This window comes from Eucyclogobius newberryi, unplaced genomic scaffold (assembly GCF_026437365.1).
Source record: "Eucyclogobius newberryi isolate DKJ021-1_F unplaced genomic scaffold, fEucNew1.0.hap1 SCAF_7, whole genome shotgun sequence".
In the NCBI taxonomy this organism is placed as follows: domain Eukaryota; kingdom Metazoa; phylum Chordata; class Actinopteri; order Gobiiformes; family Gobiidae; genus Eucyclogobius; species Eucyclogobius newberryi.
In genome coordinates, this window is record NW_027316389.1 from 27,649,210 (window position 1) to 27,664,787 (window position 15,578).

The 15,578-nt window shown below is 40.6% G+C and overlaps 1 protein-coding gene across 7 annotated transcripts in view; it reads right to left on the minus strand.

Moving 5' to 3' along the window:
• tjp1b (tight junction protein 1b) overlaps positions 1-7,610 on the minus strand; it is a 70,664-nt gene extending 63,054 nt beyond the window's left edge. For 5 of the 7 annotated variants that reach the window (XM_072434510.1, XM_072434509.1, XM_072434508.1 and 2 more), the window contains exons 1-2: positions 7,110-7,609; positions 5,796-5,907 (exon numbers count right to left, since the gene is read on the minus strand). In XM_072434510.1, coding sequence (XP_072290611.1) covers positions 5,796-5,907; positions 7,110-7,545 — 548 coding nt within the window. In that variant the 5' untranslated portion in view covers positions 7,546-7,609. Of the gene's footprint in view, positions 1-5,795; positions 5,908-7,109 lie in introns of all 7 variants that reach the window. The other 2 variants (XM_072434516.1, XM_072434506.1) reach the window with 1 other exon arrangement.
• Positions 7,611-15,578: the final 7,968 nt, after the last annotated feature.

The following is a 15,578-nucleotide window of genomic DNA, read 5'->3' on the forward strand; positions in this document are numbered from 1 at the left end:
GGAGAGTTCACTGCTTTGGCCAGAATATTCCATTGTATGGCATTAATTGTCTCTATTTCCATGGATACCAGCAGGTGACGCCCCACCCACAAGTTACAGGGAAGATCTGTGAAGAGGCCCTGGACTAGTTAGTTTCACCAACACAGATTTCAGCCGGCTTCTTCAGTAAATTGAAAATGAAGGTGCTGCTTTTAGTGACGTCAGTGCTTCCTGTTAGACTCTCCAGCATCAGAGCATTAATGAAATCATCAGGACCACATGATGGAGAAGAAACTCCCAGCTCTGCACTCTGTCACTTCTCATTGACTGAAAGCCTGTTCAGGACAGAACAAACTCCTTCTCACCCACACATTACACAGACATATTACGGAACATGCTGGACACACATCAGATCAGAAGTGAACTGCTACAAACAAGCTGAGCAGCGTAGACATACATAGAGCATGTATTGTAGCGTGTGTAATAGGCTGTATACTGATTTTGTACTGTAACATGAGGGGTGGATTTAAATGTCTCATGACTTGGCCAAGGTCAAGTTTTAGTTTCACTTTCACTTTCACATCAGCAACAGAAGTGACTGGACACTTTTCTTTTCTTCTGATATATGCTAGTTATTCAGCATTATTCAGCATTATGCTTGTTTGTTGCCTTGATTGGATTTGGAGTGTTCAGCAATGGCCAAAGAAGATTCTTGAATTGTTATTACCATAGATCGCATCTTATTTTTCAGCATATTTTTACCTGAACTAAATTGTTGTTTAGGGTTTATCTGAAAGGAGTGACAAGTGGAGAAAGATTTTGAACTAAATATTAGAACAAATTGTCGCTCTCGAGACCAGCAGTGCCCAAGCATCTGCTGTGACCAACACCTTACCATAGTGTAGAACATAAAATATTACACTATTTCATCTATTCACTTCCTTTCCCCTCAGTATAGCGGAATTGAATTTTCATCTCACGCTGAGGGTGCAGATAAAACATGGCCTCTGCACACACCACCACACACATCGCACGGTTGTGAATGGAACCGTTAGCAGCATTAGTCGTAGCATTAGCACTTCGTTGTATGTCAGTGGGGAAGCCTGGAGGAGACAGCACTGGGTCAGACTCTGCTGCAGTCTGAATCCCACTGTAAACCCATGCACCTTTCACTGCACCACTCTGATTCACACTGGCATCTCATCTCTCTCCTCTCTTCATCTCCTCCATAATGGCCGAGCTGTCATTACCCTTCTCACATGAGAGCCCTCTGCTGCTGATGACACCTTTTATTATGGGCCGCACGTCCGCACATCCCGGAACATGTGTGCACCAATAACACACGGGGAAAAACGCCTCTTCCTTCTCCCGTGCAACTAAATAGGACAGACGCGGGGCTGCCCTTCTTTTCTCTTCTGTCCTTCTCAAAAAATCAACGCTGCTTTGGAGGACTCAGGCTATACGTTCCCATAGGACGCAAACCTGGACGCGAGCCCCAAGAACTACCACTGTGATTTATCACTTTTGCGGCTAAAAACAAAGAAGTTCACAGACTATCCAAAGTCCTCTCCCTCACATGAATGCACTGCACCAAGGAGGAGTAATGAAAAGACCAGAGCATGTCACAGTGCCTTCTCAGTGTGAGCCTTGAGGTGAGTCATCGACAGCAGCACACAGAAGCATAACCTCAACGGCACAAGCTAATCTATCCACCCTCGCTCCTCCTCCTCCTCCTCCAACCCACTGAGTTCCAACCTCCTCGCTCGCACCATCTCATTCTCTCCACTTATGGATGGGGTCACGCAGAATTACATCACCGCTGCAGACACGCATACTATACACACACGACATACTGTATAAGGCCAGATGACTCAACTGATGAATGAATGGAGGGAGAGGCGGGCCAAAATATACCCTGGGTGGTTACAAGGGCTACACATATAAGAGGTCTGGGTGCAAATCACTCAAACAATATATGAACGTTTCAGCTTAATCTGTTATTACCTTTTAAAGGGGACATATTATGAAAAAATCAACTTTAATGAAATTTAACGGCTGTTTTGTTTGATTCATAAACCTGTATTGTACAAATGAGGCTTTAGTGCTGAGAGAAAATTCCTGCTTCACCTATCCCCCATCTTCGCCCATATCCCTGCATTTGGCTAGAGTTATTTGAAAACTGAAGATGTAGAGTGATACATGTAGAATTAAAAAATGTCACGTAGCCACTTTCAAAAATAAAAACATGTACATGAAAATCTGCTGCTTGTTACAGATAAACGTCATTATGAAGAGGCGGGGCTTGTCGGGGCTTGTGCAATTTTGAACAGGAAGTCAATGGACACACTTCTATTTCTGATCTGTCTTAGATCAATGTTCAAAATGATGATCTTCTTATCTTATAGTTCAATACTAAGTACCTGAAAAAAAGTATAATATGGTGGCGGGTCTCACAGGAGATGTTAAATAGCATTAAACATATCTATCTTGCATTCATTATCACAATGGTTTCTACTGCTAAAAATGCCTTGATAAACATGTATTCTTACAGATTTAATCCGTAAGTTTGTCCAATAAATAAGTTTAATACCACACTGGGGAACATTCTAGGCAAAGCAATAACATCTCCACTAAAACAACCAGAAAAGATAAAAAAGTTACATAGTACACCTTTAATTACTGCAAAAAAAATCATATCTAGCCTTGCCTAAAATTTCCGGAATCGTTCCGGCACCAATTCAAAACTGAACCACTCAACAAATAAAGCATTAATATTCAAATAAGTACAGTACAGATATAATGCATCAAGGCTATTGGTCGCCCCAGGTTGAAAGCAAAAAGAAAATGAGAAATAAAGAAATAACTTGAAAAACATTATTTACAATATAATCCAAGACATAACAATGGTTACAGTCACAATCAATAGTTTTAGCAATTACACTGACCCAGTTCAGTTGCACTCATTGTTTTATGTTTACAATAGAAAGTGCTCATCTTATCTCTTTAATGTGTTGGCGATCTCCTGTGTATCAGCAGAGGTTTAATGTGGGCATTAAAAAGAACAGCGGTCAGCTCGGAGTGGTTTCACAGTGGTACATTGGTCTGTGATGCCCTCCGAGGCACGAGTCCAGAGATGTGATTAAAGCGTGCATGTTCACCCTCGCTCAGCACCACGCGCACGCCAAGAGCCCGGATAAGAAACTCTGTGTCTCTTTGAGCCTTCAGAGCTGACAATCAATCTCCTCCATTGCACTGGATCAGGAGAAGTGTGTGCAAGGAAAATCTACTCGACTTTGCTACTGCACATAAAAGACCAATGCAATTCAGGCTTAAAAGAGTTGCATAATGGCATTACAAACAGATTCTGAATATTCCCTGTATAAAATGAGTGTTTTGAGTTCATAACTTGAAATTAATTGTTCACTTTATCAAAGCTGTTCACCCATTTATCACTTTGCTTTTTTATTTCAGATGTAAGTGCTCTGGGATAGAAGACATGGTAAAAAGTCAGCAAGATTTCATATAAATCTCATTTTTAATAACAATAATAATGAAGATAATCGACTTTTTAAATAAACATCTGCTTAAACAACAGCACTTATAAAAACATCACTAAAAAAATATTAATTCTAAGTTGCAACTGATTCAGGCACAAATGTTTACCAAACCACCTCAGTTTTTTTTTTTTTTTTTAACTTCAGGCACTTTCTTTCCCACTTCTCCGCAGAGTGAGCAAAAATAACCATCAAGTCTAAATCAACACGCTGCCAACCTCGCCCCAAACACTTGACCTCAACACATTAAGAGAGTAAACATGTGGTAGACGCCTGGCACTGAGTCTAAGCCAGAGAAAACAAGGGAAACATTTGAAAACAATAGACTTACATTGCCTTGATTTGGTGCTGCATCGTCGGTGGCACGTCTATGACTGACAATTCTGCTTGTTGGGGTTTTATTTTGTGTCATCTTTTTGTGTATGTTTGTTTTGTGTGAGAGAGAGCGCAGGGGACGGACGGCGGGGATAGTGGGCTCCATGCTGACCTAGCTGTCATACATCACAGAGGCCTCCGTAACGGTCTGCAGAGCATTTCAGCTTGTCTGCCCTGTCAACTTGTATCCCTCACACACCCCCACACCCCCCCACACCCCCCCACACCTCTGATGTGTCAAACGCACCCTTGGCCCCCTGTTGGCACCACAGTTTGTTACATCATCGCATATGTCCACATTACATAGAGATTCAACACATACATTCTTGATGAATTTGTCTCTAATATTGGTCCATCTGTATAAGGCTTTTACAACTATTTAGGTCTATTTCAGGTAGAGTAGTGCAGTCACTTTAATTAAATCATGACCAAATATCTTTTAATTGCCATTTAACACAAAATAATTTCTGCTCTAAACCACATGCTTTATGGACAGAAGATTGTCTGACAGGTGTAGTAAACCTTGAAAAGACCCAAGCTGATCATTGACTCACTCATTTTGAAATAATCAAATCGCAATGTCAATTAAAATTGTACTAATTGCCCAGCCTTAAAATAAATACAATAATAATAACCCATGTCATCATCAACATCTCAAATGGGCCTTAGGCTGAGAATATCCGGTTCCAAATCTCAGGACTTTATATAAAATGTACAATGACATCAAGCTGGTGGTAAACAGTTAAATGAACAGAATGTACCTCAAGTCTTTACTGTATTGTATTGTATTGGCTGTGCTTTTACGTTGGGATCTGGTGTAAAGAAAGGCCAGTCCTCCTGACACTGACAGCCCCATCACTCATGACACATCCACAGAGCCTGACAAAGTGACATAAGCCTCCAGTAACTCGGCACCATGACGACACACTGCTCTAACTGTGCTTTTATGCATTACCAGCACGTTAGTCAAATGTTTATTTGATCAGATTAGGTTTTAATTTCATTCAGTTGTTCTGCTGAACTGTCAACTGTTCCAGGTGACAAAGGTTATATGATATATGAACTATGATGACACATACTCCAAAAGACAACACATTTCTCATATTTATCGGTCAATACAGTGGTATACACAGTTTATTTACCTGACACTGTCTTGTTAGAAGAAAAGTGAAATTTGATATGAAAAATATCAAAATTAATAATATTCCTTTAAGGGTTAGGGTTTAGGCTTTATAGTGAATTGATGTTACTGGTGGTTTGTAACCACTACTGAATATATCCAAGTCCCTGAAATGGATGCTATACATTTAGACTAGATGTTCCGATTTACATTAGCAGAATTGTTCATAACCACTTTATATTAACTACATATTAAATAGCCTTAACAAAGCAAGAGGAATTACTAAATTCATAAAGAACAAACAGTTTATTAAGAATGATCCAGGTTAGTAACTACTTAATTAAAGGGAGAGTTAGGGTATTAATCAAGTAGTTTCTAAGTCTGAATCAATAAACTATTTGTTCATTATGAAATAAGTATTTGTTCATGCTTAATTACAGCTATTAAAAAGTGCAATTATTATTAAGTTTATTTCTTACACTGTAATGGTCATTCTGTTCATGTTGAATAGATTTTACTCTATGACATTATCGTCATTTGTAAAGGCTTATAGTCCCATTAAGGCATCGGGACAACTTTTACATAACAACATCAAGGAACTCATTTCAGATGAAGCAAAAAATCCATCTTTACCAAACCATACTCCGCGGCACCATCTAAAGTGTGTGAACTGTGGCCATGGTTCAAACACAACAGCGTCCTAAACCCTGAATGCAACGTCCCCATATCCAAGGCTGCCAGGTAATGGTTCAGTTAAGTGTGTTTACCTTGAGTCAAACAGGGGGTCGGTGTACAGTGGCGGAGAGCACACGGGCTGCTCCACTTGGTTGTTGAGGGGAACAGGAAGACCCCCTTTCTTGGCTCGTCCCAGTACACCATCTGCAAGAAAGATTCATATTAATATATTCTGTTCATTTGCATGTATCCTGCTGACTGGGCAAAACCACAAGAGGACTCAAGAGCATTTTTTTAGAGATACATATTTATTCTGGGACTAAAACTTTTATATACCAAATATACCAAATACCAAATATTTGGCTTTTCATTAATCTTCATTCTTCTAAAATTTGCTTAGTATATGATTTCAGGCAGCATTAAGATTGGACCAAAACTATAAGAACTTAACCAGGACTAAAGCCAAATGTATGGTGCGTTCACACGATTTGGTTTGGTCTAGTTTTGGCATGGTTACGGGTTTAGTCCCAGTTCAGTCCAGATTTTGATATAAACGCAGCCTTAATTAAAGCTATTCTAAACCAGAACTAAACCAGGTTTTAACCTTTAAAGCTAATGATATTAAGACACAAACTATGCCCAAAATCTGGGTATGGAATATCCTCTGCAACTAACTTGCAGAAAACTCTTGTTTCTGATATTCATTATTCTTGTATTCTTGTAGTTTACAAGTTTATATTTCAGTCTTTGCACATTTAACTAAATCCGCCTTTTCAAACATCTAATCTAATCTAATCACAATTGCAATTTTAGTTTACTTTTTCCAAACATATGCAGCCCTAGTCTAATCCAAACCTAAATTATGTGAATTGGGTTCACATAGATAATAATAATAATCAGGTCTACACAAGAACTAAACCAGGTCTACGCCAGGACTAAACAGTATTACACTAAGCCAGAACAAAGTATTCTATGAAATATTGCCTAACTGAAGAGACAAAACAATAGTGATCAACATTTAACTCCTGTTTGAGAACCTTTGTTCTAGAAAAGCGGTGCAGTCTGCAGCAGCCAGCCGGGGCCATATGTTGTCAGTAGCTAGTTAGATGCGCTGGCGGCTCACTAATCCCCTCAGCCATCCTGATTTAAGAAGCTATTTTTGCAGGATTTAGTTTGTGGCGCCAGCTTACTGCAAAGAAGTTGACCTTTTTGTATTGTTTTTTCAATTGCTTTATCTCTCTGGGAAAATGAAACAACCTCAGTAGAGTAAAATATTGATCGCAGGAGTATAGCTTCAGCTTATCAATGCACGACGTTTATCAATGAGGGCATTAGCTCAGCAGCGAGGCCTTTTGACCTGTGTTTTGTGTTAGTTAATGTAATTGGAAGCTAATTGATGGTGTTACCTTGTCCATCCAGTAGGAAGCAAGTGAGCAGGTGAGGGTGCACTTCTTCCAGGACAGCGCAGAAGGAGCAGAACGCAGCGGGACCTTTCGAAGACAGGCGATCCAGGAACACCTCTGTCCTCTTTTTGCTGGTGTCCTGGGACAGCATCTCTTTATACTCCCCTAAAGAAAAGACCTTCTCATAAACTAGATATGGCAGGACGGTGTTGACATCCAGTTCGTTCAAAATCCTCTGATGGTTTTGTTTCAAGATCTTCGTGGTCCATCTTTTCTTCTTTCTAGAATAGGGTCGTTTTCCACACAAGTAATGGTGTCTCCTTTGCTTCTTCACAAACCACGTCTTAGTCCCACTGCCAAACATTTTGCCATTGAGGACGCCGACGAGAGCTTCTTCCAACGCTCGGTCAACGCTGGTCCCAAATGAAGATAGGTGCATGTTCTAGCGGGCCGCAGGACGCACCATGCCACATTGTGTTTCCTCGAGTCTGGCTTTGTTGTTGTTTGTCTGTTGAGACGCTGAACTGGGGCAGGAAGAGGCAATCTGGACAGTGGCGGGTTTGGAGCAGGGTACTTAACAAGACTAAGAAGATTAACAGACTCTTAAGTACACCAACAGTACACAGACACAGACATATTTCACACTATGTAGTCTTGTAGTGCATTAGGTCATCCAAAATATCACATGTTATGAAATCAACATTTTATTATCAATTATTCTCTAACTACAATACAATAAACTAAAATTGCCTGGAAAAATGGTTTACTGCTCACCTTTATCCCAGATCGATTTGATGCATCTTCCCAGCAGCATTATGTGCATAAAAGACAAAGAACAATGTAAATGTTAGTTTACAAGTACCATAGTTCTTTTTTTCCAAAATAAAGAAGAAAAAACATGCAAAAACACACAAATAATACACAATAATGACAAAAACAAGATATGACCAGACAAAAAAAAATCAACTTTGTAAGAGGAAAAATAAGGCATTAAAAAAAAGGTTAAGGCACAGAAGGTCCAAGAGAGGTGTTCCATTCAGTCCAATTGCTGTTAAATTTGTCCATTTCAATCCGTAAGTGATTTTTCCATTGTCCGTATGTCATGGTGTCAGTCCAGTCCTTAGTCGTCGGTGCAGTTTGTGTCATCCATTTCTTTGTGATGGCCTTTTTCCCGGCTGCCAGAAGTATGTTTCAAAGAATACCTGTCAAAAACACTATGCAATGCCTTGTTAATTCACCTCCAGCACACACGATAATAATGTGTCTCCCGGCAACCACAGTTTCTCCAACAACTGGTAACTGGTGACATTCTTCCACCATTGTGCCTCGTACTTCAGGTCACACCAGTACAACAGTGCTCTGATTTGAGCTGAAATAAAGTAATTTTTCAACCAAGGAAGGCCCCACCATTTTTTTCTTTTGATAATTGTATCAAATGCAAGTGTTTTTGTTTTTGACATATAAATTATGACATATAAATCTAGAGTTTGTTTTATTCCACTCATCAAACAGGTGGGTGGGGATGGGAATTGGTCTAGAATAGATCGAGAAATCAGGGCAAAACACTCATTTTAATAGTTTTGATCCTTTGGCTTAGACTAAAATATGGTATAAGGTTACATTTTTTAAGGTCTATCTTTAAAGGAAAAACGTGTATAGTTGATGGAGAACCACACGTAAATAAATATTTGAGGGATTCCGTTTGCCATTTAAATGGGTAGTTCTTTCTAACCCTGCCTTTTCTTAAACACTTAGTTAATGAGAGAAATTGTATGAATACTGAACAGTTGAGTTAATGTACTGGTAAACAAAACAAGGTGTTTTTGATCAAGACATTTTTATTGAAAGAAATGGTCAATGGAGTCAAAGTATTTATTTGCTGGCAGTGACCTATTGTGTATATCTGTCAGCAGCACCGTGCTAAGGAGAAACATTAACATATAATAGGAGCCAACAAGGGCATTTAAAGGGGAATTTAATGTGCTGTGGTGGAGTCTATAAAGAAGTAATGAAGCACGAACAGGTGTGACCTCTGAGGACACAGTGTACGCACAGGGCAGAACTGTGATTATGATGGGGATTGGACCAGAAGAAGGTGCTTTTTCATCAACGTAATATCAATGATGTTACAATGAGTTAAGATTTGATTTCGACAACGCTGCGGAAGGCCAGGATCAATCAAAGATATTTAAAACGGAGGCAATAATTTACCTAATGGGTTGGAATTTGCCATGGAACTGTAATCGATCCGTGACATTTGTTCACAAGTCTGCCTGCAGCGCATTTCCCCTTGTTCCTTGGACCTCTAATAACTTATAAACAGTGAACGCAACAGAGTTACGCATTTTTAGTAAGCAGACACCAACAAAGGATGGCGCATAAACTGGCTCAGAGTCATTAATATGGTGGCAGATTGGCAATATTTCAAAACGATATAAAGGCCATTTGAAATTATATTCACTAGTAGTACAATTCAGCATCATGTCAAATATCCCCTTGTCCATTCCCAAACTACGCAGCGTAATACCTCTCTTTTCATCCTCAAGATCCCGTGATCTCAATTGTTTATTTATAATGGACAATACACATAAAAACATTGACCTTCAGGAAAGATGCTATGGCCAGATATAGCAAAGTTGCCAATTTCCTGTTACAGACATTTTAGACCTGGCTTGTTAGATCTAGACCACAAGATCAAAGACAATTACAAAGCGCATCCACACAGGCCGTTCATGCCAAGGACATGTGCACAAAAATATTACACACTGCAAAATACAACCAGCCACCTGTCCCAAGAGTAGCGTAAAGATGAGGATGTGCAAAGGCCGCCTCCCCCAAGACCACCAGCACATCCATGAAAATATGATGCGATCACACATACATGAGCCATGTTTTTTATCCTAAGCCGAGTTGTGAAAAAATATGGTGTAAAAAATAAGCATTTTGCTAGCATAGCCACCAATTCAAAATGGCACTGCGCGCCGTATGGCATATCTATTGAGCTAGGTGCTGAGAAGAAAGTGGAGCCCTGGTTCCTGGTCTGAACGCAAGAACAATAGTTGGTCTGAACACCAGAAACTGGTGGTGCTGCCCAAATAGTAACACACAGCCCTGACAGGGCACAAGATATGGCATTTTCTGTCCACCTCTTGGGGCAAGAATGCCGGGTTGGGCCACAACTGCACCTGGCCATCAACACCAAAGAACAAGGACGTTGGTTGCACCGAAAAAAAGTCTGGCTACCTTAGCAGAGGCAAGGGCCAGGAGTGTTAAGCTCTGCATGTTCCAAAGGTTCAAATGACCACAAAACCTTGCATATGCATTTGCCCCTAGAGTTGAGGCAACCCAACCTTCCTCAGAAGGCCCTGGAGAAACTCCAGCACCCCCTGGACAGGGCAGGACACCAGGATGGGGGCCCCTGGATTCTGGATTGTGTCTATGGCAGGCAAGGGCAGTCTTAGACCTGGCTTCACCTGGCTTCACCTGTAGATTTTCCGCCAGGTTGAAATGGCTCAGATTCTGTTTCATCTCCCCTCCAGCTATGCAGACCCTAGATGCATGTGTGGGGTGTATGATGTAACAGTGGTACAGCCGATCCCGCTGCAATCAGTCACAGCAGGCCAGCATCAAGACTTGTGGGCGAGCCACGTAAAGCCCGCTGAGAGCCGTCCAGAGGCGCCGTACAGAGCAGCGGAAAGCAGCACGGTGCCACCATACATATTCAGAAGCCATTAGCACCCATCCAGGTGAAGTGTGGCTGGACATGTCCAGTGAAGCACTGCAGTTCTACAACACAAGAACGGCGGGTGACAGATTGTTGGGTTAATGTGTCCCTCTGTGGTCGAGTAGATAGCACATGTGCGCTTCTTGTAAACAACCCGCCATGTCGCCATCTAGAATCTAGTACTCTACTATTCTGTTTAATTAATCCTATGGGCCACAACCATTCGGTTATTTGAGTATTCTAGTTAATTATTTTTTGTGGTTATGTTACTGTAGCCTATTTTTCAATTTTTTTTAATTTTGGGGCAAGTTATGTAGGAACTATAGATTATCTAAATCTAATGCCAATATTGAATGAGTTAGCCTATTTATTGATCTATGATTTACATTTACATATTATTCTACAGGTCAGTATCTGTTGTTTCCTAACTGTGCTGCCTTACTGTGTACAGTAAGTGTACACCATGGAAGTATAAGATACATCCATGGTGTACACCCAGCGCAGGATCACTTCCTCTGCTCCTGTTACAGAGCCTGTATGCGTATGATTAAAACGTGTCCAGAGCTGCAGGTGCAAATCAGCTCGGCTACTTCTAACCTGATACAAGTATTCTTGTGTATATCAATATAATTGAATTGTCCCTGATATATAAACAAATAAACTTACCATCATATTAACTTGTGCAATACATCCATTGTCATTGCAAAGTTTGCGCACTTCAACTGCAAGAAAAAAACTGCTTGTGTGAACTCGACTCAATTATTTATTTGAAAAGGAAACAGAACTTGTGGACTTTTTCAGCCAGGCTCTGACTGACCGCCCCCTGATTCGGACAGCGAGACTTGTCAGGAAAAAACGTGTTTCCCTGTTCACTTTGTACTTTTTTACAATGTTACACACAACAATGACACATAATGACAAAAGCACAATGTCCTTTTGTCTAGAATCTAGATCATGTTTGTGGCAGGGATGTCACTAGCTCTTCACCTGTACTACATTTTGTCGTAAAAGTCTGAAGTAGTGCACCACTTGAAAATGTGCACAAATCAGATGTAATTTCCTGTAAACTGGTGGATTTTAGACTAATCAATCCTAATCCAACAATTTAGCTCTTATTAAATAACTGTCTTAGAATCTTGCACACACAGCTGATCACCGGTGTCCATGTCCTGTGTCCTCTGCTGCCTCCCTTTGCTCCTTCAAAGAAGACAGTCTTTGCACAATGCATTTACCGTAATATACAAATGTGGTATGGAAGACAGTAAGTCTCACCAAAGAGGACAATTTAAAGCATTTTGTTTTTGTTGAAGTAGCTTCACAATGAAGATGTGTACAATAATCTGTGTGCAAGTATCTTACTATGCTGGCTATTACCATACAATCCAGTATATATATGTATATTAGATATGTGTATTGAAGGCATCATGAAACAAAAAAAATACACAATTTTAAATCAAATTGACTGGTTTATTGTACCACGAGACTCAATGTGTGAATATTTTGGAGCTGGTGGATGAGTTGGATGGTCATGAGTGGAGTGGTCATAAACTGCAGGTTAAAAATATTCATGATAATTAATGTATGCAAAAAAATTAGGATTACAAAACCCTGTCACTAATAAGTAGCATGTTGGATGAGGGTCAGGGTGGAAATCTCTCACTAGATGAATGTGGGGTAAAGACCTCTTAGATGCACTTCGAGGCCCCTTAAAGGCTGCAATGTCATGAAACTACTTTGCAATGTCACTGTGACAAAATTAAAATGAACTAGGGCTTCAAGTGAAAAATGTTAATGTGAATGATCTAATAGAACTTTATACATGATTTTAACATACATTTTTACCTTTTTTATGTTGTGGTGATATGTTTCCAAGTGCGGGCCATCTCAGTGCGGGTCACATTTATACTATTGTTGAGCTTGAGTGCAGACAAACTGAACCTGCAGCCTCATACTGTGGACTGTGGAGTCTGCAGGGACCAGACAACACTAAAACACCTCAAACTTTAGTTAAGACGCCTCTCCTCACAGATTATGTCACTGTAAACTATAGTACTTGTCTTCAGGATCAAGTATCAGGCACATTCAGCTTCTGTGTCCCTCAGAACCAGGCAGCATTCTCACGGGTCTTGGTGCTGTCCCAGCTCCTTCCTGCTCTGTGCAGTTGTAGTGATGCTCGAGTTAGCTTTTTAAAACCCATTTGAAATAACAAAAAGAACAGAAGCTTTAGAGTTTGGGACTAAAGCAGTCCTGCAGGAGCCTGACACAGGGTGAACGTGCTCTCCAGGTGAGGAACTTTCGAGCATAAAGCACACGCAGTCTTAGATCAGTGACTGTTTGTTCACGCTGGATCATCATTTGTGTTGTTATGATGTGTTTAAAAGTGTGTATATAATGTTGATAATGTGGCTGCTCCGTGCGCACTAAACACCAGGTGCTTTTTCTCTCTGTGAATCACAGTGCACTTATGGGTCAAATTTCCTCTTTGCGCATCTAAACACATGCAGTTGCAAAAGTCAAGTGTCTGTAGGTTTAGTTTATTCAATTAAAAAGGCCTCCAAAGCTGTAGGTGAGTCTTAGGGTGCTGAGATGCCAACATTTATAAAGAAGAGTCTGAGCATTTGGAACCTGAACATTTCGCCTTTTAAATATGCAATACCTATATTTTAGTCTAAATTCAATCGCTGGGACTTTGGTCTGCCAGACATGTTGTTGTAAATCATTTCAACTGCAAATTTTCCACTCTGAACTTAGACTAATGAATTTGAGTGTCTGAAAATGTAATTAATTTAATATATAAAATGATATTTTAAAGTTGATTGGTTCCTTTTGATTTTTAGGAAATTCCAAAAATATGCTAATGCACTCGAGGACGAATGAGGGATTTCGTCCAGGCTTTTTCTACTATGACTGAGCAGAGTTTGAAATAGTACTGTTGATAAGTAGTGTTGATAAAGTGCAGGACGCTAAAAAACAGCGTTTTTTAGCATTGTGTCCGCGTGAATATGGAGCCTGACAAAGCAGGACATATCCAATTACTCTTAAAATAACCTTCTTTCACACTGTGTTTTTTTTATTTTGAGGCAAATAATGAATTCAATCATCAATTTTGGGAAAAGGCTGTGACACACACACACACACACACACACACATACACACACACACACACACACACACACACACACACACACACACACACACACACACACACACACAGACACAGCCTTATCCTCTGTGTGATATGTGTGCACTACAGTGTCCTCAGACTAGACTTTATTCTGTTGGTTTATGAGAGAGAGGGACAACAACAAGAGGAAGAGCAAAAAAAATGTATACATTTATATGAATACTCTGTGTGTGTTTTTCCGTGCTTTTTATGTAAAATAAACAAAATAAAACATGACGACGACTGAAGGGGAGAAACAAGTCTAAATAAATGATTGTTCTTCTGGTACTGTAGTGTCGTCAGTGACTGAGTTCCATATATCATTGATGTTTAGGTTTGAGGTGGTTTTAAAAGTAAAGAGGATGTAGAAAACAGCATGTGGTGAGAGCCCAGGCTGCAGGAGATGGACTTTAAAGAGGAGGATGAGCTAATGTCTTCACTTCCCGCAAAAGCCATAACCTAATATACTATAGTGTCAACTGCCCTCATATCTGCACTGATTGCTGTCTTGCAAAAAAGAATAATGAAAATATACAGACTTTTAATTATTTCCATTAAAATTGTCAAATGTCTTTAAGAGTCTGACCTCTGCTCCTAACCACATGCTTTTACTGACAGACAATTGCGTGCATTATATTTGGTGATCCAGCACAAGTTAAATTTTGATATTAATGAAGAGCTTTAGGTACACAATATTTCCTATTATGTAAAGTGAATTTCAAAATGTTCTTTTGCTGGATGTGAGGACATACTGTATATCGGTGCAGCGGCTGCAGTGATGCGGTCACTGCATCGGACCGTTGTGGTGAAGAAGGAGCTGAGGCGAAAGGCAAAGCTCTCAATTTACCGGTCGGTCTACGTTCCTACCCTCACCTATGGTCATGAGCTTTGGGTAATGACCGAAAGGACAAGATTGCGGACACATGCTGTCGAAATGAGTTTCCTCCACCGTGTGGCTGGACACTCCCTTAGAGATAAGGTGAGGAGCTCAGTCACACAGGAGGAGCTCGGAGTAGAGCCGCTGCTCCTCCACGTCGAGAGGAGCCAGCTGAGGTGGCTCGGGCATCTGTTCCGGAGCCTCCTGGGCGCCTCCCTCGGGAGGTGTTCTGGGCACGTCCCACCTTGAAGAGGCCCCGGGGAAGACCCAGGACACACTGGGACTATGTCTCTCGGCTGGCCTGGGAACGCCTCGGGATCCCCCTGGAGGAATTGGAGGAAGTGTCTGGGGAGTGGGTAGTCTGGAAGTCCCTGCTTGGACTCCTGCCCCCGCGACCGGGCCCCGGATAAGCAGAAGAAGATGGATGGATGGTGGACATCTATTTTAAATGTTCTACACAAGATTGTGGTTCTACATACAATATGAAGCCCATTAAAGAGACTCAATAGTTACAATATATCTTTAAGATAAATGCCTTGTGCACAATATAGTTTCTCAGTACATTTCTGTGACTATTACAAACTGCATATTTGTAGTAAAACTTTTTTTGTTCAAAGAATAGCTGCCTGTGACATCATTAGTGATGGAGAGTCCTGTTCAAATGGCATCAGCAAGATTTCTGCTTCACAGCACTGTACATAAAACTCT